This window comes from Sminthopsis crassicaudata, chromosome 3 (assembly GCF_048593235.1).
Source record: "Sminthopsis crassicaudata isolate SCR6 chromosome 3, ASM4859323v1, whole genome shotgun sequence".
NCBI lineage: Eukaryota > Metazoa > Chordata > Mammalia > Dasyuromorphia > Dasyuridae > Sminthopsis > Sminthopsis crassicaudata.
Window position 1 is genome coordinate 567,026,071 of NC_133619.1, and position 26,971 is coordinate 567,053,041.

The window sequence follows — 26,971 nt, forward strand, 5'->3', positions numbered from 1 at the left end:
ACTCCAAAGAACTTTATTGTATTAGGGCGGTTAGAAGGATTACACTTAGAGGGCACATATGTGAGCTGACTAAGGAGAATATGCAACAAAACAAAACAAAACAAAACAAAAAAAACTTAAGGATGAGAAAAAGGGATGCACTTGGAAAAGAGGAAAGAGAGGTAGAATAGGGTAAATTCTGTATATAATGGAGACATAAAAGAACTTCTACAGTAGAGGGGAAAATAGGAGAGGCAACTTTTGATCTTTACTGTCATTAAAATTATCTGGAAAAGGAAATACAAATACACACACACACATTCTCAAATTTGTAAATCTATCTTACTCTACAGGAAGCAGAAAGGATGGGGAAAAAAAGAAAAGAGGCTGATAAAAGAGAGGATAAATTGGGGGAAGTGGTAGTCAGAAGCAAAACACTTTTGAGGAGAGAGAAGGCAAAAGAAGAAAGATGCATAGATGGAGAAAAACAAGATGTAACTGTGAATATAAATGAGATGAACACATTCAAAATGAAAATTGATAACAGAGAGGATTAAAAACCAGAATGCTCCAATATGCTGCTAATAAAAAGCACACAAATAGGTACATAGAGAGTTAAAATAAGCAGATTCTGTTTTGCTTCAGCTAAAATAAAAAAATGCCGGGGTGGCAATCATGATCTCAAACAAAGCAAAAGCAATAGATCTAATTAAAAGAGATAAACAGAGTAAAAATCATTTTAGCAGAAGTAGCCAAAATGACCAAAAAAAAAAAAAAAAAAAAAAAAAAAAAAAAGCTTAAATAAGAGATAAGAGATGATGCCTAGATTTACATTTATTTTATAAACTCTAAGAATTGCATATTTTTACTGCAACACATGCACTCTGGGTGGAATTTTAAACTGATACAATCATTCTGGAGAATAATTTAGAACTAAGCCCAAAGGGCTATAAAACTTTTTTTTTTTTTAATAAAGCTTGATTTTTACAAAGAAAAGGACCTATTTATATTTATATAATATTTATAGAAGCTCTTTTCATGGTGGCAAAGAACTGGAAATTCAAGGGATGCCCATCAATTGGGAAATGGATGAACAAGTTTTGACATGACTGTAAGGGAATATTATTTTTATATTAGAACTAATGAACAGGATGCTTTCAGAAAAACCTGGAAAGACTCAATATTTATTATTACAATGTGAAGTGAGCAGAATCAGAAAAACAGTCTACACACTAACAGCAATATTGTACAAAGATCAATCATGAAAGACTTAGCTATTCTCAGCAACACAAAGATTCAAAATAATTCCAAAGAACTTATGATAAAAAATGACATCCATTTCCTGAGAAGGTATTTATGCAGTTTGAATTCAGATTAAAGCAAAAATTTTTTGTTTGATTTTTGTTTGTCTTTTCTTTCACAGTATGATTAATAGGGAAAAATGTTTTGCATGACTGAACATATACACCCTACATCAAACTTTTCAATGAGGCAGGATAAGAGAGAGGGAGGGTTTGGAACTCAAAAATAAATTTTAGGGGCAGTTGGATAGAGCACCAGCCTTGGAATCAGGAGGACCTGAGTTCAAATCCAGCCTCAGATAATTAACACTTCCTATTTGTATGACCCTAGGTAACTCACTTAACCTCAATTGCCTCCCAACAAGAAACAAACAAAAAGAATGATAGTATCTTACTTTCCCGAATTTTACAGTGTTTGGCATTTAGTATAAAAAAAAAAAAAATTAAATTGTTTTTACATGTAATTGGAAAAAATAAAATATTACATATACATAAATATATAGATTCTGTGACTGGGAGTAGAATTATGCAGCAGGTCATCAAAGATCTAATTTAAATGTATAAGAGAGGTTGAAGAGACTTAAAAATTAATAGAAAAATGTTAATCATGCTGCCCTTCTCCAAGTGCAAAACTGTTATAAGTAACTGTAGACATAATGAAAGTTATTAGTACAGTAGCTTGAAATTTAAAATAACACACCCTAGATTGAGGAATAAGGTAAAATTTTTCCAAATTTTGTCATAAACCTGACTCTTTTTAGGGATTTTAACAATGCAATTAAGTTCCACTTGGATCCATGAATCATTTTATTCAATGACAAAACTGTGACATTATCTTATCAGTAAAATGAAAATATGGTTGTAAATATGTAAATATGATATCCCTTTCCTTTACCATGTGCTTGATCAAAGAAAACAAATCTATATATTCATCCTACGTCCAAAAAAAAAAAAAAATCCTCTACTACCTATATTGATAATTATGCTCAATAATTAGGGTTTTTCATAGAATACAACTTAACCAACCTGTGGACTGAATTTTGAACTCGAAGTAGCTTTTGTTCTGATGCAAAGGTGCATTGGCTAAACAACCTCCTGTTCCACATATCCTCCTTCCATTTTTGACAATGACAACATCTGTTCCTAAATAAAAATACAAACAAAAAAATACAAAAATATTTAAAACATTTTCCATTTCAACATCCATTAGAAAAATAATTGTTTTGATAAGACAGAAAATATGCCCCTTGAATTTTATACATAAGTCACTAGAAACCAAAATATTCTTTTAATTCTGATCACATAAAATAAGTGAGATTCTCTCTAAGTTATGCTTAATATTTATAAAATCTTCAGGAATAATAGTAACCTATAGAAACCCAACTGTCAGTCAATCATTTAAATAATTTAATTTAAACTAATATGTGTAGCTTTTAAAAATTACTAAAGCACAGGTTGTTAAGGAGACTAATTCTTCAAGCCAATAGTTATACTGGATAGTTTAGAGACAAATATGCTTTAGACATCTGTGCTTGTAAAACACTAAACATTCAAAGAAAGATAATCATAGAACTTAGCAAATTTTCATTAAGCCATCTGTTAATTACAGAATATTCCAAATGAGCAACTGAACATCTCAGCAATTCCATTAAATGTACTCTGCTCTTTTATATTTTGCAGAAGGCTGATTTGGGATACATTAAATTTTGGTAATGAAACTTGCTCATTGTAAAACTATGTAAATTTGTTAAATGTTGGTTAAGAGAAAGCATTTGTATCTGGGGATAAGAAAATAATAAAACTAGATAGTATAATTTTAAAAATATAATGATGTAAGAAGAAAATGGTTGCCTCTTAATGTCTATGGAATGTCACAATTTGGATTTGGTAATATCATTATATTGTCACTAGCTTAGCAGGATTTAGACATGTCAGTTCTTGATGTGACTCCTCCAGAAAAAATACTAGGGCAAGGTAGGGAACAGTGCTAAGAACAAAAATAGAATCAGCTCTCTGAGTCATTACAGAGACAATATGATACAGGGGAAATAATGGATTGGGAGACAGAGGATCTGGGTTCAAATGCTTTTATAATTGTTATCTTGTTTTACTATGGATATGTCACTTAACTTGTGGTAGGCCCCTTTCCTTATCACTAAAATTTTGGGTGGAACAGGGTGATTAATATACAATAAGAAAATTTTTGTCAAGGATATTGAGATTGCATTATTTTTATTAGAAACAATAACTGCTAATTTCTGTCTAGTTAGCAACATTCTCAGTTTTATATCAGTTCAATGGTTAAATGACTAGATTGCTAAGATCTCTTCTATCTCTCACATCAATGAACCTATTTGGGTAATTTCCCCTTCAATAATACAGATCCAACTTCTGCATGTCTTCTCACTCTATGAATTTTTGTCCATCCCTCCTAAGGATTCTGTAGAGATCTCAGGAGACTCATTGGGCTGGAACCCTCGCCCAAGTTCTCTTGATATTTCATGAACACCAATGGATACACAAAGGCAGTTCATATAATATCTCAACAAAAATGTATGAGAGATAGTGATGACATAGATACTACTCTCTTTTGTTTACCAGAGATTCATTAGCATCTACTGTCTTCAAGAAAAATTTCCAAAATGTGAATATCAGTGATAAATTCTTTCTCCAATAATATCATTATACTAAATGCTTCTTTGTTTTAGAGGATTATCTTGACTTTAGCCCTCCTTTTCCCCCTCTTACCTCCACATAGGATGCTATACTGATACTTTCAAGGCTACCTGGAAGTCACTTAACTCCAATTGCCTTAGCAAAAAAAAAAAAAAAAAAAAATACTTGGAAAAAAATGGCCTAATGCGGATCCAGCATGGACTCCATTTTATGGAACTTCATTCCCTGAAGTAACAAAAAGTCCTTACTACAACATGATCTCCCCTGTATATTCCAAAGAATAAGCTCTGGGAATGGAGTTAATATTGATGACCTAGTGGCGAACATCATCAAACATTTAAGAGTATCTATTGTGTGACAGAGATAGCAGGAATGACTGAGAAGAATCTCATTAAAAAGAGAAAAAAGCAGAAAATTGCTATTGACTGCTAAATGTATCAAACAAGATTTGTTGGAAATTAATAATTTTGTCTGTAAAATTTTGTAATTTTGTCGTTTAATTTCAGGTGACTGGACCCGGCATTTATATTTACTATTGTTAATGAGATATCAAGGATGGAATAAATCCAGGACACACAAATATACTGGGTTAAATCCACATAAAGATAATTGTATTTGAATTCTTGATAGTGGATAAACTACTTAAAGGATAAAGAGATTTATAAGAGATCTGAACAAGAAGGGCGACTCTCAGAGATAGCTTCCATTGGCAAAGATTCAGTGGGGTTTAGGGGCTAGTGGGAAAACGAAATCAAAAGGTATGGAAAGAAAGGTTGCATTAAGCCAACACATACAGGGATAGCTAGGTGGCGCAGTGGATAGAGCACCAGCCTTGACCTCAGGAGGATCTGAGTTCAAATTTGACCTCAGACACTTAACACTTTCTATCGGTGTGATCCCGGGCAAGTCACTTAACCTCAATTTCCTCAGCATAAAATACATATATATAAAGAAGAATAGATATATGTATACATATAAAAAGAAGCTAAAAGAATGAGCAAGATAGAAAATAAATGGAGAGTTCTAAATTAAAGTCTAATAGCAAAAATAACTTTAAAATGGAGAAAATGACGTATTATGAGTGTCATTTTTCTTTTCAATTTCCTTATTAAATTCATAAAAAAGAAAGAACACCATCTTTGTGAGTGATTCTTCCTATTCCAGAAACTACTTTGTGCTCTCTATCTTATTTGCAGGTCCCCATGAGACAGGTATGATTTACAAGCGCCTTCTCTCTGCAGATTCTCTCCCATTTATGCTGTATAAGTCCTATGTGTAGGAGCTTGTGTCTTGTCTCTCCTCTCTCAATTACACCAGGAGCTCCTGAAGAGCAGGGACAGGCCTAGTAACTTTATTTCTCTAGCGGCGTAGTCCATGTTCGGCACACAGTAGGTGTTTAAAAGATGCTGGCTGACTTTGGGAGGCACAACAGCACCGCTTATACCATAAAGAGGCCAGTCCCCAAGACTATCGGAGCAAAGATTATTCATCCTTTGAATACAAACCCCTAGGTTTCGGTTTGAGCCTGCGGGAGCTAGTCCCCGACCTCTGACCCCCTTCTGGCACCTGACGCGTGCCAGATCCCCGGGGAAGAGGGGGGGCATCAAGGGGCGACAAACACCCCAACAAGCAGTCGGCAGAAGGGGGCGCGCCCCAGCCTGGAACGCCGAGTACCTGGGGCGGAGGAGGGGTATAGGGACGGCCCCTTTTGGTCCAAAAAGGATATGGGGGATAAGAGCGCAAGCCGGCCTTCCTTACCCATGTGCTGCGTGTCCAGTTGCACGGCCGGCATTTCTTTTAGTTGGATGTGGCCGGTCCCGGCGTCGCCGCAGCAGCGCAGGCAGCAGAAGACCGAGGCCGCCATTGCGCAGGGGCCGCCTCAGTCTGGGACGCGGGCCGGGGCTGCCCTGCCGCCGGGGCCGCCGCCGAGGCCGCGGTGCAAGCGCAGGCGCAGCTTCAAGTTCAGGCTCTAGCTCGGAATCCGGCTCAGGCCCCGGCGATATCGCCTCCCCGCTCCCCGCCGAAGACTCCCTTCTCGTTCCGCGGCACAGCGACCCCACGGGCTCGGAGGAAGCAGCGCAAGCGACGCTGGGATCAGAAGCTCTCCCAGCGATCGTCCCCCACAGGATCGGCCTCGCTCTGCAGCCGCGTAGGAATGAATAGAAGCGAGCCAACGCGAGAAGGGGCGGGGCCGCGGAGTGATCTGTGGTCCGTAGACAAACACGCAAGGGTTGGGTAGATCTGGGCGGAACGTTTTCGCGCAGTCCCGAGTACTGCGTGCCCTCGTGAATTAATTGTTATGAATTCATAGGTCGGGGCGCGCTCGTTAGGGGTTGGGCGGTGCGGTCGTGAGTCACGCATCCCTGGTCCCTTCCCCGCTGAGGCGTGTGGGTGTGTTTCACTTCCCAGAGGGTTAGTCCATCTCGGTGGAATTTTGTGATAGCGCCCAAATCTCTTTAAAAATGATTCGCGGGGAAAGGCTGAGGATAAGGACAAACTGACGGAAGCGGGGTTTCTCTTAAAACCTGTCTTACCCTTCCGACTCTTCCTTCCAGGGAGGCAGAACTGGGGAGTCCTCCACAGCCTAGGAGCGCCCCCACTCCTAAAAGTGAGAGAGACCTACAAAGTGCTCCCCCATTCTAAGAAAAATGGGCCCTCCCCCAGCTTCTCCTTACTCGCCCCCCGCCAAGTCCGAGCCCCCCAGGCCTCTTTCCTCACCGTATCACGCTTCAGCAAAGCGAAGGGGCTAGTTAGAAAAACTACTAATTAATTGTCAAGAGAGCGTAAGCAAAACGAACACCCCAAGATTGTAGAAAACAGTTGTAATAGAACATTACTACACTTTGTGAAATGAATCCGGTATTCAAAGACTCGTGTGAACTGATGAAACAGGGCCAAGCAATCCCCAGATTCATATCTCAGAGATGCCAGAAGCCCTGCTAACTGACAAGTCTGGCTCAGCCCTTAGGAGACCCGGACACAGCAGGAATACACAATAAACCGTCCATGTCCACACTTAGGTTACAGATAAATTTGAAGTGAAGGGCAACGATTTCCCATGGTAACCTGAGGCATTTTCTGGAGAGTTAATTTTTCTTTCGTTGCGACCCCTCCGTATGTGGCTTCTAGGTTTGCTCTTTGGGATCAAAAAGACTAAGAAGAAGTCCCATTTTGAAAAAAAAAAAAAAAGGTCCCCCCTTTTTTTTTAAATTAATTTTATAATTATAACATTTTTAAAAAGTTATCAAAATGTGCATACCCTTTGACCCAGCAGTGCTATTACTGGGCTTATATGCCAAGGAAATACTAAAGAGGGGAAAGGGACCTGTATGTGCCAAAATGTTTGTGGCAGCCCTTTTTGTAGTGGCTAGAAACTGGAAGATGAATGGATGTCCATCAATTGGAGAATGGTTGGGTAAATTATGGTATATGAAGGTTATGGAATATTATTGCTCGGTAAGAAATGACCAGCAGGAGGAATACAGAGAGGCTTGGAGAGACTAACATCAACTGATGCTGAGTGAAATGAGCAGAACTAGGAGATCACTATACATTTCAACAACGATACTGTATGAGGATGTATTCTGATGGAAGTGGATTTCTTCAACATAGAGAAGAGCTAATCCAATTCCAATTGATCAATGATGGACAGAATCAGCTACATCCAGAAAAGGAACACTGGGAAATGAGTGTAAACTGTGAGCATTTGTTTGTTTGATTGTTTGTTTTGTTTTTCTTCCCAGATTATTTTTACCTTCCTTAGCAACAACAAAATTCGGTTCTGCACATATATATTGTACCAAGCATATACTATAAGATATTTAATATGTATGGGAATGCCTGCCATCTAGGGGAGGGGGTGGAGGGAAGGAGGGAAAAAATTACCTATGAGTATGTACTATCAAAAAAAAAAAAAAAAGTTCCCTTTCTAAGGGTTCGAGCCCCATGTCTATACAAAAAAATGACTTCTAGTTGATCAAAGGGCGTTTGGATACCTGTCTTGAGTTTACTCTCCTGCATTTGCTGGAAAGGACGAGCCTGAAAGTTTAAGTCTAAGGAAGTGTGGAGACCTTCACCTGGGAAAGAACAGCCAGCTGCTCCAAGCTCATTGTGGGGGGAGAGATGCTTGGATTTGTCTTTTTTTTATTATTTATTATTATTGCTTTTTATTTTTCCTGGAAGAGATGTTCCCCTGTCCTTCCATCTGTCAGTTTTGCAGGATGTCTGCACTAGTGAGATAAGTAGCGAACCTCTCCTATTGGCACACCTGGGAGCTGACAGTTCCAGACGTTGGGTCTGGCCCGTAGGGCAACATAGCAGCAGCTGCCAAATGAAAACTCACAGTTTCCTATCTCCTAATCCCCAGATCTAGGGTGTTGGTTCAGGCGCAGTGGTCCTCAAACTTTTTAAATAGGGGGCAAGTTCACTGTCCCTCAGACTGTTGGAGGGCCGGACTATAGTCTCCGCCCCTAAGCCCATTTGCCTTAACCCAGCGGCTGCATAAACGTCCTCAGCCAGTGTGGGCCGTAGTTTGAGAACCCCTGCAGTGCCAGGGGATGTACATATATCTCCTTTTGTTGAATGAATCTCCTGGGTCCCTGGTTCAGAAGTCTCTTGGCTATTTGCTATAATCAAAATGAATCTTAAAGATTAATCAGGCCTGCAACCTAAAAGCCTGGTAAAATTGACTTAGGTTAAATAACAACCAAACTAGTCAACTAAAGGGGAGGAGAGGGCAAGGAAGCAGCTTTTCTTTCCAAGGACCTAGTTGCTCATATTTATGATTTACTGAAGTAATTTTCTTGGGAGTAGGAGAATTTTTCTTAGAGTTAAGCTTATTCTGCTTGGATCCTAGCTTATTATTCTCTCTTCATGCATGCCATGGTGTGATCCTGGGAATGACTGAAGAAAGTTCTGGCTCTTCTTAGTTTTTAGAGCTGTAAGATTTTATAAACTTAGTAATGGAGACCAGTGGCTTAAGCAGTAAGGAAAATTGAGTCAGCCGCAAACAAAATGCATTGTCATCAGTGCTCATGTATTAGAGAGGTTGATGTTAGAGAAAGCCTTGTAATTACCATTTTATTCTGATTAAAGTAATTGTTCTGAATGTTTTCACCAGGTAACTTAATTGCAAGGATTTAACTTTTCCAATCATTAGTGTCTTGTCTTAAAAAGTGTTTTTCGTTCAAAGTGAAAGTTTCACCCTATACATCCAATCTGGTGCCCTATGTCAATTGTTTTTTCTTTTTTTCTTTCTATTTTTTTTTTTTTTTCAGAACATATGCATGGAAAATTCTTCAACATTAGCCCTTACAAAACTTTGTGTTCCAATTTTCCCCTCCTTCCTCCATGCCCTCCCCTAGATGGCAAGTAGTCCAGTACATGTTAAACAGTTTCACTTGTTTCTATCTTCATAACATCTCTAAGTCACAGTGTCTCTATTTAAAGGATTACTCCTTTCTCTAGTCCAAGTTGCTCTTGATTCTAACTAATCCCCCATCCAACCACCAGTCCCCATCTTAAGTATCTTATCTGTTCCAAGCCATTCTTTACTCACTGCCAATGTGATTTTTCTAAAATATATATTTATCTGTGTAACCCTTTAATGAGCACCAGTGTTTCCCTATGGCCTCCAAGACCAACTACAAAATTCTTTGGCATTTTAAGCTCTTTATAACCTGGGCCTTTCTTTCCAACCTTTTTTCACACTTTACTCTTCCCCCATTTTCCAGCAACACTGGCTTTCAGTTCCTCAAATAAGGCATATTTCATCTCAAATCTCCAAATCTTTTGCTGAACCTGCAGGAAATGCTCTTCCCTCTCACTTCTGCCTCTTAGTTTCCTTGCTAGATGCCTTTCACAATCTTCCCAAAGAGCTAAAGCTAGTGTTTTTCCTTTTTAAAATGCCTTTCATTTACTCTGTAATGTATCTTATAACTACCTAATTGTTTTTATCAGAAGTGTTAAACTCATCTATTGGAGTTATCTTTATCTGCAAAACTCCCTGCTGACCCAGATTAAAATGTAATCAGGAAAGTTTAATGATATAAAATCTAACATTGATAATATTAATTTGTGATCTTCCAAATCAACATACAGCATACAGGGTTCAATTTCTATATTATTTCACTAATTGGAATCATATAGAAGACATTGTTAAATGTTGTCTATGCCATCAAAATATATTCTTGAACAGCAGGTACTGTGTCTTTACACTCATACCCCAGTGCTGGCATTTAAGAAATGTTTGTAAATTCTTTTTAACTTAAACTAATTTACCCAATGCATCAAAGATGACCCAATATAAAGAGTAATAAGATAAAACAAATCATTACAGCTACCAATATTTGTTATGAACAAAACACATTCCCACAAGGGCTGTATCTGAAAATTCATGTCTTACCTTTTGGGTCTATTCCTTCTCTACCCATAGCAAATCTCAGTCCTCTAAAACCATAGTTGGTCATTATTTTGATAAGTGTTCAAGTTTTATAATTTTGTTATTATTATATAACTAATTCTCTTGGTTCTAATTACTTTATGATGCATAATATCTAAGTCTTCCTATGTTTCTCTGAAAAATGCTTATTTTGTGATTTCTTGTAGCACATTTCATTAATATATCAAATTTGTTAGCCATTCTACAATAGATGGATATCCATTAGTTTCCAGTTACTTGCTACTACAAAAGGAGCTTCTATATTCACTTTTTACATAAAGGTCCTTTTTTTGTTTCTTTGATTTGTGGAGGTACAGACTTCATATTGTTATTGTGGGATCAAATAAAATGTAAGTTTAGTGACTTTGGGATTGTATGGAATGGAGAGATGAAGAATTTACAGTAATGTGGGAATTCTTTTTCTTTATTTTCATTATTCCTGTGTTTCCTTATGACCTGCATAAGTGCAATATGTGCAGGCCTATATTTACTTAAACCTTAATTAGTTACAGGCATATTTACTTAACCTAAGTTGGTGACATTTATCAATGTTTGACATTTATCAATATTTACTCTATTAGCTTCACCAACTGTTGGCTCAATTATGAAGGCCTAAGCCAGAAACCTTCCATTCCAATCTCTCCGGATAGCAACAACCAGTTAGATCCCCCCCACCCAAATGCTCTCTTACTTGTGGTGTAATCTCTTATAACAAAATCTATAAAAGCTGTGTATATCCACTGACTCTTTGGTCCTCCTACTGTGAGTACTTTCATTTTCCTTATCTCACAGCTGGACTGCCCACCTCTCATGAGTTCCTTTAATAAACAATCTTTCTGCTTTCTACTTTGAGTTATCTCTGAGCAATTATTTTGGGGAGGGGTCTTTCACATCCCACACTTAATCATAGTTCCAAATAGCTTTCCAAAAATGGCTGTACCAGTTCACAGTTCCAACAATAATGCATTACTATTCTTGTTTTCACACAGTCCTTCAATATTGGTCAATCTCTGTGATACAGATATGGCCTGTCAGAATTTTATAAATTTAGACTGACGGAACCTCAAAAATAACTTAGTCCAATCACTTTATTTTACAGATATGGAAAATGTGGTCAGAGAGATTAAGTGACTTTACCTATTATCAAACAAGTAATAAGTATAGCAGAACTGAGATGGAGCTTGCATCTTCTGCCTCCTAAGCCAACTCTCTTTTCCACTGTACCATGTTATAGGGAAGTGCCATAGTCTCCCTTGGTTAGGAAAAAATAACTGGCAAACTTTTTTAGTGGCAAAGTACCATAAGCAAAATGAGTATCCAAAGACTGGGGGAATGGCTGAATAAACTGTAGAATACAATTATGATAGAATGTTATTACTCTATATGAAAGGACAAATAAGAATTCAAAGAAAGATGAGATTAATTTGAAGTGATGCAGACAACTATGGAACTGGTATGTTTTATTTATTTTTCTTTATTATGAGGGAGGACAGAAGTGAGAAAGTATATAGGAAATTTTTTTGTTATAGTAGTTTAAAAAAAGAACATTAGCGAAATTTTAAAAAATAACCATCAAGATATTACTTTTCTAAATCTTGTCCTCACCATAGTAACTAAAGTATACTCTAAAAGCATATAGCAAATAAAAGAGTTAGCTTTTGATAATGGTTTCCTGATTTTTAGTAGGCAAATAGTCAATGATCTCATAACTGTAATATATTCATAATTTTATTTTCTAACCCCTTTATTGTTATTGTCAGACGAACTGTCTTCTCTCATAAAAGTATAGTTAAATACTATCTATCATAACTATCACCTTCCATAAAAGTAAAAAGTAATGTCACTAAAAACTTGCTCTCTAATAGTCAAATAAGCCACTCTTTACACTGCTCATTTTTGTTAAATGCAATAGCAGCCTGTGACTATTAAAATAAAAAATAAAATCTTGCTTGCTTTTGTGACGTGTTCTAGAAATCTGAGAATATAGCAATATAGAGCATGTTTCAAATGTTAATATCTTAATTCAATATTTTCTATTGCTTTTTCTATCATTTATATATTATATTATTTTATATTAATCTTTTATTACTTAATTTATTCTGAGTTTGGATGACAAATATCTCCTGTTGATGAACTTTTAACAATAGCACACTTTGTCATCCAAAAAAAGGATTCTTTTTTTTAAAATTCACTGTCAGATTATTAAACCAGAATACTAAGAAGGAAAATTTTGATTCCACCATAAGAAATCCTGAAAATATTACTTTTTTTTTTTTCTTTTTCTGAGTCTGGGGTTAAGTGACTTGCCCAGGGTCACACAGCTAGGAAGTGTTAAGTATCTGAGACCAGGTCCTCCTGAATTCAGGGCCGGTGCTGTATCCACTGCGCCATCTAGCTGCCCCAAAATCCTGAAAATATTAATGTAGTTGTGCTATATAGTGTGGACATCAAAAATGGCACATAAGAAAATTAATTAATAATTTTAACTTATTTGAAATAATTATTGTTAAGAGTTGCGGTATCTCAGTTTCTTACCACCTTGATATCTTTTGCTTCTAATCATTCTCCTCACACAATTGTTATCTTAGTTCAGATCACCTGTCATCTGAACCATTGTTATGGCCTCATAATTGGACTCCTTGCCTCAAGCATCTCTCCTAGCCAAACCATCCTCTACAAAGATGCCAAATTAAGTTTCCTTAAATACAAAATATTTCTCCCTAGTCATCTCCATTCCCTTTCTCCTCCAATAAACTCTAATATGAATCTCATTACCTCTAGAATCATATGAACTCCTCTGTTTGGCATGTAAAGCCTTTCACAATCTGACACCAATGTACCATTTCCAAACTTATTAATATTACTCTTTTTCAGTTACGCCATAATATAGCCAAATTGTTTTTCCTACTGTTGTTTTTATTGTTGCGAAAAATTTCATCTCTTTTCTCTGTGCCTTTCCACTATCTGTCCTCTGCACTGCTTTTTTACCTTTATCTCTTGGAATCTTATTTTCTCTAAAATTCTGCTCCTTTGCCACTTTTGACATGAGGACTTTCTTGATTATCCCAGTTGCTAATAACTTTTTCTCAAATTACCTTGTATTTATTTGGAATATTTATTTCTATGTACATAGGTGTATAATATATATATTCATGCATGTGTGTCTGTGTATGTATATGCATGATCTCCTCTTATAATATATAAGCTCTTTGAGATGGGCTTTCATTTTTGCCTTTGTATCTCACAATAAAAATGTAACATCCTTTTTAATATTACTTTGCCTATGTATTTATATTGGCCAACTTGGTCCCCCTGAGGGCAGCTGCTACTAAAATTAGTATTTTAAGGATGACCTTGAAGATCTGGATTTCTAGAACTGTGGCTCATAAGCATGACAACCATGCTTGCCATTAATAATCAGGCAGACTTTACCAAAAGTAGTAGGTATAAAAATATTCCTCACAAAAGCTTGAGCACATTCATTCACAAATAAATATACATGAGTCCAAGGGGAGGATAAGAATAACCAGTTGACAGAAGTGGTAAGGAAAATGTCTAAAGAACAGATGTAATAAAAGAGTGATTCATAATTTTTTGTTATGGAAGTTCTTTTCTCTTTTCACAAAGTTTCTCTTATATGTAGCTCTCTGTCAGCTTCGGGTATCTTTGAACTGGTCAATTGGGCAACTCAGCTCTTTCTTTGTCCTTTCTAATTAGGGTATCATAACCCTTACCTGCCAGTGCTCTGCCTAATAGAATGTAATTTTTTTTTAATTGCTGAAAGCTTCCAAGATATCTTGGGGTTTACCTGCTATCTTTAGTTCTTAAGGACCAAGCTTAAATTCAAATCACTCTTACTTTCATTGATTAGCTAATAATGGCCCGAGGCCAAGATCCAATTGGTCTTTGTTTGGGTAGTGATTGACTCGGTGAATGTAAATAGCAATCCTTTCTGTTTTGATCAAAAACTCTGTGGATCTTCCTCTTTCAGATGAGATTTTTTTTTTTTTTTTTTTTTGGTTGAGATTAGGTAAAAGAGGCCATTTTTTTTTGCCTCAATTCTTACCTAGCCTTAATCACTGAATGGGTATTCCTCAATCATTGACTGTTTAAGACCTCATTCTGATCTATATCTTGACACTGGACTCAGATGCATCTGGAGGAGAAGGTGAAGCTGGTGACCTTGCACAGCCCTCTTAAATCCAATTTAAATCCAATTCACTTGCATGTTAAGGCATCGACTCCCTGATGTCATGGTTGTCCTCAAGAATGGAGAAACAAGGCAAAATTAATTGTTAGGACTTCTATTTGCCACAATGGGTCATTCTTCTTGAAACTGCCTTTTCTTGATTATCTTTCCCTCCTAGATGGATTACTAGTCTCATACTGGTCTAGTCTCTCAGATGAAGTGGTCAGTAAGAGGAAGATGAAGAGCAGTTTCAGACTCTCTGTTCTCTCTCTCTCTCTCTCTCTCTCTCTCTCTCTCTCTCTCTCTCTCTCTCTCTCTCTCTCTCTCATTTGTTGGTCTCTTTCTATGGGAGGAGTAATTGAGGCAACCTGAGATTTACATTTTTAATTACTGCTTCTTAAAGCTAATTATTTTTTTTTTTGAGTACAGTGAAGACTATATTAACTAGAGTTCAAGACAGAGAGAAATACTTTAATGAATTAAAATTTTGATTGAATTCTGTGTGAGATGGGTGCAGCCAAGTCTTGATCTTCTGCTCTTTCAACTAATGCTTCAACTTTCAATTCTTAAAACTCTGTGTATGTATATATGTAAAATTTTTATGTATAGCTTGATCTGGGTAATTTCACTGCCGAAATGGACTAACTTTATTAACTGAAAATTTTACATATTGCTAATTTACAAATACATACTGTTTTAGGAAAGTTTTAGTGCCCTTCTGGGTGAAAACTATTGGTGAAGTAATACAAGGGCTCCCAAAAGTTTTAGTAGTTTTCAGCTAGCAAATTTTTCTAGTTGTAATTGACTGGTAATACCTAAAATTGCATTAAGATTTTTGGGATATCCCATATTTTTCACCAGGGATGAGATCTAAGGTATTTGGCTTATAGGCCACCTGGTGGCTCACTGCATAGAGTACTGAACTTGGAGTCAGGAAGACTGTCACAGACACTGGCTTACTGTGTCTCAGTTTCCTCATCTGCAAAATCAGGATAATAATAATAATGATGGTGAACATATCACCTACCTCAAAGAGTATTGTGAAGATCAAATGAGATAATTTTATCATAAGGCAATTCATAAAATTTAGAGCCTTTATGACTGCTGCTGGGACTTATAATATGCAGTCTAATGGTGTCTGTACTATACTTCAAGGGGGCAGCAGCATCCAACTTTCAGAAAAATAGGAAACTTCAGGTATCTGTGCCACACAGAGATTGATCTCCCAGTGTTCCCCAAAGTTTTCAAGCAAAGGCTGGATGACCTTTTGTTAGGATGTTGTGGAGAATGAAGGAAGAACTCTCAAATGGCTTTTTATATCCCTTCCAAATCTGAGATGCTATGATTCACATGGGAGAAACTTCAAAACAAAATAATGTAGAAACATAGTAAAACTCAACATAAGAAAAAGCTTCGTAACAACTAGAGCTGCAGTAAGTGGAATGAACTTCCTCAGGAGATAATGTGTTCTTCCTTGATGGAGATTTTTGAGCAAAGGCTAGGTAACAAGTCTGAACAAAGAACATATTGTGACAGGCTAGATCAACAAAATATGTATCTCCTTGAATATCTTCTAAATCTGAGACTTCATGAGCATGTATATAATTAAATTTATGTGATTCTGTGAGAATACTTAGATATTCTTACTTAAAACTTAGGACTTGGGTAAATTTGGAATATATCAGATAGAAAATAGATGAGATATGGAAATTAAAATAGAGTTGCAGAGTCAGAGCAGATGATCAGGAAAGGTGCCAGAAATAGGTACTATGAGAAGGTATCTAAGAAAGGCAGCTAGAGCATAACATTGGAGTCTGGTAGTGGGTAATAATAATCAGTGGATGAGGAAGGTGATAGATCAATTTCAGGGAGTTCTAGCATGAGTAACGGGAAATGTCACAGTAAACAGGTGGAACAGGGCCAGAGAAGACAGAGAAAAGGATCTAGCCATTGAGACTATAGTTCAAGGATAATTCTCAATGGATTAGTATTCCCCAAATCACCATAATGTGTCCTTTACCCCAGAAGAACAAGAAAACTAAGCTTACTATAAGTAAGCAATAAGGGAATTTGTTAATAAGGAACAAAGCAAAAACTTGGTTCCTGGAATAGGGATCAGAGGAGGACCAACAATTAGGTAGATCTGAGACTGAATTGTCTCCTGCTATGGATCCCAGAATTCTTATACTTCTTTCTGTTTAAAGTTATATTGGTTTCAAAACCTATGGTAGTTTTTGATCCTGAAATTAAGCACCTGAAATTATGAGTCGAGGTTAGAGAAAAAGCCAGAAACCAGACTAATCGTTAACATTTCTGTTAACTAGTGTATGACTGTAGCTTAGAAATGAGGACCCATTTAGCCATAAAAATCTCCCAGAACATGAGAGCCTGGTTTATTGATTGATTGATTGATTGAGGCTGGGGTTAAGTGACTTGCCCAGTCACAAAGCTAGGAAGTGTCAAGTGTCTGAGACCATATTTGAATTCAGAGCTGGTGCTCTATCCACTGCACTACCTAGCTGCCCCTAAGCCTGATTTATTTTCTTCATAGGAAGAGTTTTAAAGTGGTATGGGTGAAAGATAGATTCTGTTGATCATTTAAATAGTTATATTTGTGAGAATTTTTGACCAGCCTAACTCCTAGCCTCTTCTCAAATATGGGATCTATATTTTGCTCAGACTTCTACCAATTTACATAAAGAAACACTAGACGACTAGTACAAAGGAAGATCTAGTATCTTCTCTGCTGCTAGCTAGCTATATTATCTTAAGGCAAGTCACTGCACAACAGCAGGCCTATTTCCGCATCTATAAAATAAAAGGATTGTTTCATAGGATCTTTTAGGTATCTAATTTGAAGTTCCATGAAAATTATAGTTTGTATCTAAAAATGGCTGCTTAGTTGAGAAGGTGCATTAAATCAGCATTCTGCAGCTTTACTATTAGCAACTATATGAGAGACTCAGGCAGATGCTATGCTAGAGTACAACAGTTTAATAATGTTTTTGAAATTTGAACACAGGATTGGTTTTCTGGGACTATTTTAAAAGGTTCCTAGGAGAGCCAATTTGGATTGCTCATTTTGCTAGGTCACATGCAGAAAAAAAATTGATGGACAAGATTTAGGGATTTTTGGATATCTGTTGCTCAACTATCATTTTTTTTTTTTTATACTCATGCCAAGGAAGCTAAGATTAGGAGTGACCCACAAAGCCTAGCCAAGTATTGTATTTTCCATTAAGCTGATAGACAATTTCTACTTAGTTCCTCCTCCCTTTGAGACAAGTGGCGCTTACTTAGAAAATGGTTCTACTTCCATTGCAGACAGTTGTTTTCTTGTAAAGAACCTGTTCTTTAATTAATTGCTCATCATCATTGTTATTTTTTAATAAATGTTCCATTATGCCATTGTCTGGTATGATTAATAATAGCAGATATTTCAGAAGAGGTTAGATTCCTTCTGAAAAAATCACTCTAGTTAGAATTCTTTAGATGTACTTAGATCTTTCCTGAAAGCCAGAAAATATATCCTTGTTTCAACATAGATGAGACATGGGGGCAGGGTAAGAGTGAAGAAAAAAGAGCAAACACAGATGCCATGGAAATGGCATGGAAAAGGGATCTCAAACCCCTAGATAAGCATCATTTTCCATAAACAGAGCAGTCTAAATCAGAGAGGAAATAAAATAGATATTTATCCTTAGATTTAACTGGCATAAACCCTTGAGGCACAGGGAATTTAAGACTGGGCAAGACCAGTCCACCTAAAAGAGTGATTGTACTACACATGGGGATAACCCACTACTTAAACCTGCTATTAGAGACACACAATCTTACAAAAGGAAGCAACCAATATATTTGTAAACATTAAAAAGGAGTGATATCTGTGATTCAGTCTACAATTACTTCTTTTAGTTAAATTGGTTCTGACATGCAGTTCTTTTGGAAATTGTACACTTAAATAAAGTCTCTAAAGCTATGATAAACAGTTTATAGCAAACAGATTTTGAATAGAGAATTTGAAGACTATGTTTCTTCAAAATCCTTTTTATCTCAATTAACATGTCATGTTATGACACATAATCTTGTGTGTCTCATTTTGTTAACTAAGGTGACTAATATATTCCATGTGAGGTATCACAGTGTTACACATTGATCTTTTAAAGAAAAAAAAAACTGAATAATTTTCCAAACTGTGATTGAAGCAACACTGCATAACAGTGACACAGGCATTCTAAGAAATTATGTCAGTTACATATAGCACTAACTAAAAGTGGCAGAAGTGTTTCAAGGACTTCAGTTAAAACTATTCATTATTTTTTGTTAACTGTCATAGATGCTTTTAGGAGCCTGTCTGCTCAGCTGTTCTTGACATCATAATTAACAGCCAACAATTTCTAGCTGTTTAAAATGGAAGAATGAAATAGAATATCTAATTTCCCCCTTTCCCTTGGTTCAACCTATTAAATGGCTCTCCAGAAAGAGTAGTTCCTAACAGGTTATGTTGATTGGATTAAGAAAGTGGCTTTCTGCTGGGCTTATATCCCAAAGAGATACTAAAGAAGGGAAAGGGACCTGTATGTGCCAAAATGTTTGTGGCAGCCCTTTTTGTGGTAGCTAGAAATTGAAAAATGAATGGATGCCAATCAATTAGAGAATGGTTGGGTAAATTGTGGTATATAAATGTTCTGGAATATTATTGTTCTGTAAGAAATGACCAGCAGGATGAACACAGAGAGGCTTGGAAAGACATGAACTGATGCTAAATGAAATGAGCAGAACCAAGAGATCATTATACACTTCAACAACAATACTGTATGAGGATATATTTTGATGGAAGTGGATATTTTCAACAAAGAGAAGATCTAATTTAGTTCCAATTGATCAGTGATGGACAGAATCAGCCACACACAGAAAAGGAACACTGGGAAATGAGTATAAACTGTTTTCATTTCTGTTTTTCTTCTCAGGTTATTTTTACCTTCTGAATCCAATTCTTCCTGTGTAACAAGAGAACTGTTTTGTTCTGCACATATATATTGTATCTAGGATATACTATAACATATTTAACATGTATAAGACTGCCTGCCATCTAGAAGAGGGGGTGGAGAGAGGGAAGGGAAAAGTCAGAAGAGAAGTGAGTGCAAGGGATAATGTTGTAAAAAAATTATCCATGCATATGTACTGTCAATAAAAAGTTATAATAAAAAAAAGCAATTAACATATCACAAAAAAAGAACATAAATTTTTTTTTTTTTTAAAGTGGCTTTCTATCGTGAATAGGGTAAGATTCCCTTGCTGGCTTGTTCTTTGGAAGCTGAGAGATTTCTACTGACTTTCAGATCTGGGAAGAGCTTGGAATGTCAAAAATAAGGTTTATTTCCTTCAGTAGGGAGGAGCTTAGAACCTGAATTCTGACATAAAAACTGACTTGATTGAAAGTACTATGTGGAGATTTAAGATACAGGTCTTCTGGAATCAGCACAATTATTTCTTCTTGGAGAATCACACATATCTCTTGACTTAGCTCTCATTCTCTTTCTTATTGTATAGTTAGAAGAATAGAAAGTTTTGGGCTCATTTTCTTCCCTTTTGTTAGGTCAGAATTTTCTTTGTCTTGCTTGGTCTTTTCTTTTCTTCTGGTGGACCAAAAAGTACTCCTAGCTCTTTCATATTTCTCAGGTGGCTGCCATGGCAGGCTACTCTGGGTATTGAACAAATTGATAAATTGATAAGCCATTACCATTCAGCTTGCAGAAATAATTGTTTTATGTTTTTTAGATTATTGTTAAGAATCTTTTCTCATTATTTAAGAGTTATTTCTGATAAATTTAGATGTTTATACCAAGCAGGAAATTTGAACATTTTGAGGTTTCCACTAAGTGTTTTCAGGAATATGTATTGAAAGTAATATCATACCCTTCCCCTTCCTCTAAGGAGCTCTCAAATATATACTTTAATTGAATGTAAGTTCTTTGAGTATTTGCATTTTTTTGCTTTCATATCCCTGGTACATAGTGTCCATACTGTTCAATACAGTAAGCACTTAACTAATTCTAAATTCATAGTAGTATTACCTATCATCGTAAACTGAGAGAGCAACTGAAATTTCCAATTGTGGGGAAAATAGTTTAGTAAATTGTAGTTCATTAATATAATAAAATACTAATATCATAGGGCATTGGAAAACAATAACTGTGGATAGATGTAAAGCCCCTAAATGTTCATGTTTGCATAAGCCTTTTGGAGCTATGGGAACTCTCTATCCATATCTGAAAAGACAGAGGTCTCTCTTCCTTTTCATTCTAGATTCAATCTATCAACAAACTTTTAATGATTTTATGTGCCAGATACTATGATAGATGTTAGAGATACAAATACAAAGAATGAAACAATTTCTACTCTCAAGAAGCTTACGTTCTCCTTTAGTGGAGATAAGTTCATATATATACATCCATAGGTACCCCCGACACACACATACAAATAATAATTAAACCCAAGGTAATTAGGTAGGGAAGACAACAACAGATGGGAACATAAGGAAAGATTTAATGTAAAAGGTGATGTGTGAGTTAAGTCTTGAATGAAGAGAGGGAATATGTATGAAGTGGAGGTTAGACATGCATACCAAGCATGGAATGTTCCTATTACAAAGGCATGCAATGGGGAGATGGAGTGTCAATGTGAGAGGAACAGAAAGAATGCCAGTTTGACTGGATCACATAGTGGCAAGCCTGGGTGACTAAAATTTTAATGGTTTTCTTAATAGGGAAAACTGAAAACAAGCCATTTTGAGGTTGAAAGATGATGATTTTTATTTTTTTTTTTGACAAAAACTGATTCCAGAAGCTTTTGAGACACCTAATTTGAAGTGTCTAATAGACTATTTAGGTGATTTAGGAGCTCAGGAGAGAGACTGGAGTTGACTATAAAGACTTGAGTCTCATTTATATTGTTATGATGAATAAACCCATGGGAGCTTATGAGTCATTAACTGAAATCATATTGAGAGAGGAAAGGTCTCAGGACAGAACCCCAGTTTGGAGACTTGATATGGATGATGACTGAGGAAAAGTCAGATGGATAGGAAAAGGAAACAAAAGTAGTGTCATAACAATCCAGAGAGGAAGGAGTATGCTGGAAGAGAAAGTGATTGATATTGACAGATGCAATAAAAAAGGTCAAGTAGGATGAAGACTGAAAAAAAAGACAATCAGATCTGATAATTAAGAGATTATTGGAGATTTGGAGAGAGCAGTGGACTTGGGTGATGAGGTCAGAAACCAGAATATAAACAATTGAGAAAGTGAGAGGAGAAAAGAGGCAACATGTATATATTGCTTTTTCCTGGGAGTTTGACCAAAATGGAAAGGGAACTTAGATGATGATAGCTTGAGGGGAAAGTAGGCTCTACCGAGAGTTTTTTTGGTTTTTGTTTTCTTAAAGGCTGGAGGACTCTTGGCCTTGTTTATAGGCAGCAGAAAAGGAGTCAGTAGAAGTGGAAAGAATAGCAATATGAGACATCAGATATTCTGAGCTAGAGGGGTCTTCACAGGTCTTTCTTACACATCCTTTCATTTACAGATGATGAAATTGAAACAGAAGTTAAATGATTTGCCCACAGACAGACAGACAGGATGGAAACACAGGTCTTCTGATTCCAATTCAAATCTCTTTCCATGTTGCTTCTGAGATCTGGAAACCTTGAGAATCAGTTTTTGTCAAAAAAAAAAAAAAATCATCATCTTTCAACCTCAAAATGGCTTGTTTTCAGTTTTCCCTATTAAGAAAACCATTAAAATTTTAGTCACCTAGGCTTGCCACTATGTGATCCAGTCAAACTGGCATTCTTTCTGTTCCTCTCACATTGACACTCCATTTCCCCATTCCATGCCTTTGTAATAGGAACATTCCATGCTTGGTATGCATGTCTAACCTCCACTTCATACATATTCCCTCTCTTCATTCAAGACTTAACTCACACATCACCTTTTACATTAAATCTTTCCTTATGTTCCCATCTGTTGTTGTCTTCCCTACCTAATTACCTTGGACTATATATAAAAGGAATTATTTTATTTCCTATAGCTACAAGTGAGCCTTCCTCAACAGTTTTAGAAGTAACTCATTCTTCTTTGGCTCAATGAAGAGAATTCCCAAATGCTGAGTTTCACAAGTTACAAAATATTTCCAAATTATGATAATTCCTATTAGCTTTGATTAAAAGCTGATTATCTCAAATATTAAGCCTGAGCTCTTTGAAATTAGGGCTGCTAAATGCTGGACCTGGAGTCAGGAAGCTTCATGTTCCAGAGTTTCAATCCAATCATACTTACTTAAGTTGAGTGATCCCTTGGGCAAGTCACTTAACTTTGCCTCAGTTTCCTTATCTGGAAATGAGTTGGAGAAGGAAATGACAAATCATTCCAGCAAGGATACTGGAGAATTCTGAATGGGATCACAGAGAGTTGGACTTGACTGAAACCACACCCCCTCCCAAAAAAGACTTAACAACACAGAACTTAACCAAGAGGTCTTTTTATTTCAGCTCTATGTCTACATCACACTACAAATTTTGCTTATTCAAAAGTCTACCTTCCCATGACTAATTCTTTTTGGCTGTGTTAGAATATTCCCAGGACTGGTGAATGTGAGGTAAGCCCAGAAGTTGGTTGCATCTGCAGGTCTCATCTTGTTCTGTCCAAAATCAACAACTTCATCTGTTCACACACAGCAAGGGAGCATAAAATCAGAGCAGAGGACAAAGCTTTTGGAGCTGAGGTTATAAAAATGTTGACTAGCACTGGACTTCTTCAATCTTTGAACTTTTTGATGTGTGAGCCTGGAATACTTTCCCTTATCCCTATGTCTTCAAGTCACAGAAAAAAATCACCAACAACCTTTTCCTGATCTCCCTTAATACTAGAGCCACCTTCTGTTACCCACCCCCAATTTACCCAGTATATATCTTGTTTGTACATAGTTATTTGCAAATCATCTCCCCCATTAGTCTGTGAGCAACTTGGGAAGAGGGATTGTCTTCTGCCCTTCCTTGTATATCCAGTGCTTGCCACATAATTGGTAATTGGTGAATGCTAGCTGAATGATCTCCAAGCCTCTGAAATATGCTTTCTCTCCTGGACCTGTTTAGTTATTTTGACTGAACACTTATAGTCCCTTGTCTTTCTACATTATTGCTCTCAACTAGACACCTCTAGATCAGCTAATTTTTCTATCCAAGACCCTCCTGCTAGTATTTATTCCTATCTTTTAAGTCTCAGCATACAGTGGGAATTTGATCTTTTTACAAAATTTATGCACCACTTTTATTCAACTTTTGGCAAGCAATTACTCATTTTTTGACTTAATGCAACTTGCTTTTCATTTTTGTGTTATTTGTAATTTTGAATCTTCTTGTCTTGAATTTTATGATTTACAGTCATATAGTATCATGTGGTGAATATTGGCATTAAAAAAAGATGGGTTTTTATTAGTCATTTGGCAATTTCTTAAATGTGATCTAATCATGTCTCTTCTTATTCAATTTTGGGCTTCTAAAGGACTTGTCCTAGTCATGTTTATTGATGTGGTTATCTGTCTAGCTCTGCTCTAGATCATTTTTAAAAATTACTGTAGGTTCTAGTTAAGAAAACTGAGGCAGATAGAGTTTATCAATTTCCATTAGTTTCTTCAACTGTAAAATAGGGATAACAATAATACCTACTTTCCTGAGTTATGAGAATAAAGTTTCCAAAAAAAGTTTATAGAGCACATAGTAGGTATTCACAAATGCTTATTTTCCTCTTTCCCTTTTTCCATTCTCCTTTCTTCCTTTCTTTTTTTTTTCTTCCTTCTGGTCATTACTCAGTAGATTGCTGAACAAAATTATTTCCATGATCACACACATTCTCATGAAAGTTTTTATGTATTTGATGTATAAATGGGCAGTATCTTATCTGAGGAAAACATTTTCTCTATATTCAGCTTTGTAGTCAAATGTTAGCTTATCTTGTTTCTAAGTTTCATCTCTATCTTATTTTAGCAAGAGTAGTTCATAATTCCTCCCTCTATTTTCTCATCTCTTTGTAATATGACTACCCATCTCTCTACTGAAATAGTTTTCTTCAAAGTCAGTAATTTCTTATCAGGAAATTCAGTATCCATTTTCCTTTACTAACCCTCTTTGAACTGTCTCGTATTTTCTTAGATATTTTTCCTTCTTCAGAGTCTGTGAAATTATACTCTTATGATTCTGTTTCTCTTTTCTATTTGTTGGCTAATTATCTTTCTCTTACCCTTTAAATTTCTATGAGCCTACAATTTATATCATTTTCTGTAATGTTCCTGTTTGTTTCCTAGAGGTCTTGGAGCAGCCTTTTTTTCAGTTTAGTAATCACCATAAGGTAGTTTCTTTGCCTGGGGCCCAGCTAGTTTTCTAGAGAGCCTTCAAACAGCCTTGATCTCAGTAGGAGGGGAGTAGGAGGACAGGCCAGCCACCAGGAGGCTAATGTTGGAATGAATGAATCTTGCTCTGAAGCCAAGGGCTTGTGCTTCAGCCTCCAGCCGCCACAAAGGTGGACAATGGAATGAATCTGTCCAGCTACCACGAGGCTGATGAAGATGGAATGAATCTGTTTCTCAGTCCCTGATAGCTGTTATTTACTCTATTATAATTACATCATCATAGGTATGAATCTTGTAGAATAAGTGTCAATCTTGTGGAACTATATTAAGTACTAAGTACATATATTGAACTAGAGAACTATTAATCACCATGCTAAACTAGATAACCATTGTTTAATCAATTCCATTTAGCACCTTGTAAGAATCCTTGTTTCCTGGCCCATAACAATTTTCTTTTCTATCCTTTTAATCTCCCCCTTAATAATTTCATCTATTATCATGATGTTAATTATCATCTTTGTGCAAGTGAATCAGACATCTGTATTTCTGCCAACGACCCTTGCTCAGAGTTCCATCTTCATTTCTCCAACTTCTCCATTTGACAAGGATGCCTTAGAGTACCTTAACTCAAGTCTTACTATTTCTCACAATTGCTTGCTATTTTTCTTATTTCTGCTCATGAACACAGCTAGTCACCCAGAGTCATCTCTGAGGCTTTGATTGTTCCTTCTCCTGCAACCTACCAGATCTAACTTACTGCTTATCTGTTTATTCTGCCCCATAAATATCCTCTTCTACTTTCATTCCCATATCCTTACTGCCATAGCATTGGGGTGGCATGGCACTGGGATGCAGAATAGATTCCAATAGCCTTTAAAAACATTAGTTTTTAGTTAATGACATTTAAATGTCTTGGTACAATAAAAAAGATGTGGCAAAGATGTCTGTGTTCCAATTCCTGGTGTGGTATATGACATAAAGCAAAATGAAGTACTTGCCAAATGGTGACTATATCTGGGAAGAGCTTTTATTTTTATTTCAAACTCCTTTACGGTCAATATAAAACAAGTGTCCATTTCAAGAAAACCTATATAATAAATATTACACATTATTTTCAAAGCTGCTCAGCTTTTCTTTGCTTCTTTGTTGGTTATCTTTTTTTTCTCTGCTATGCATTTTTTAACTTGATTTTTCCTCCTTCCTTCCCTATACCCTAAAAAAGGCTACAATTAAACATGGATATATATGCATATATCTATATCTATAAACATACACATATACATATAAACTGATATCTATAAGATCATAATATGCTTATTTTCACTTGTCAGCTGTTTCTCTGAAGGTGGACAGTACTTCCCTTATAGATCCAAGTCTTTTAATGTTTTTCTAAATCAACCAGTTCATCATTTCCTATGCCCCAGCAATACTACAACCCAACATCCTATCTGAGAGATTGTCTTTGACAGTTTTCTCCCCTAAATTTTTGCATTTCTTCTATTCTTGGCTTCATAGTTTTATTTATATAAGAAAATTTTAATTTAAAATAATTAAAATTATTCTTTTTTTTATCTCAACATTGCTCTCCCTTATAACATAATTTAAAGTCCAATACTGCTGAATCTACTTTCTTTTTTTCTTGGTTTCTTTGAAGTTTCTGATCTTTGTTCTTTCAAATGAAATTTGTTATTATTTGTATTCAGTAATTTTTTAAAAATAATTTAACTGGGATAACACTGAATAAATAGATTGGTTATGTAAATTGTCATTTTAAAAATTATATTGCCTTTACCTACCCATGAATAATAAATATTACTTCAGTAATTTAGATCTGATGCTCCAAGTTATTATTAATCAGAGAAATGCAAATTAAGACAACTCTGAGATACTACTATATACCTATATAGAATGACAGGGAAAAATAATGCGGAATGTTGGAGGGGATGTGGGAAAACCGGGACACTGATACATTGTTGGTAAAAT

The 26,971-nt window shown here is 36.1% G+C and overlaps 1 protein-coding gene across 3 annotated transcripts in view; it reads right to left on the bottom strand.

The window, feature by feature from the left end:
* SPRYD7 (SPRY domain containing 7) overlaps positions 1–6,249 on the bottom strand; it is a 53,988-nt gene extending 47,739 nt beyond the window's left edge. For 2 of the 3 annotated variants that reach the window (XR_012488447.1, XM_074304773.1), the window contains exons 1-2: positions 5,715–6,151; positions 2,307–2,423 (exon numbers count right to left, since the gene is read on the bottom strand). Coding sequence is in view for 2 of the 3 variants with exons in the window: in XM_074304773.1 (XP_074160874.1) it covers positions 2,307–2,423; positions 5,715–5,820 (223 nt within the window). In the remaining variant the exon portion in view is untranslated. Of the gene's footprint in view, positions 1–2,306; positions 2,424–5,714 lie in introns of all 3 variants that reach the window. The other variant, XM_074304772.1, reaches the window with a different exon arrangement.
* Between the last annotated feature and the right edge of the window lie 20,722 nt (positions 6,250–26,971).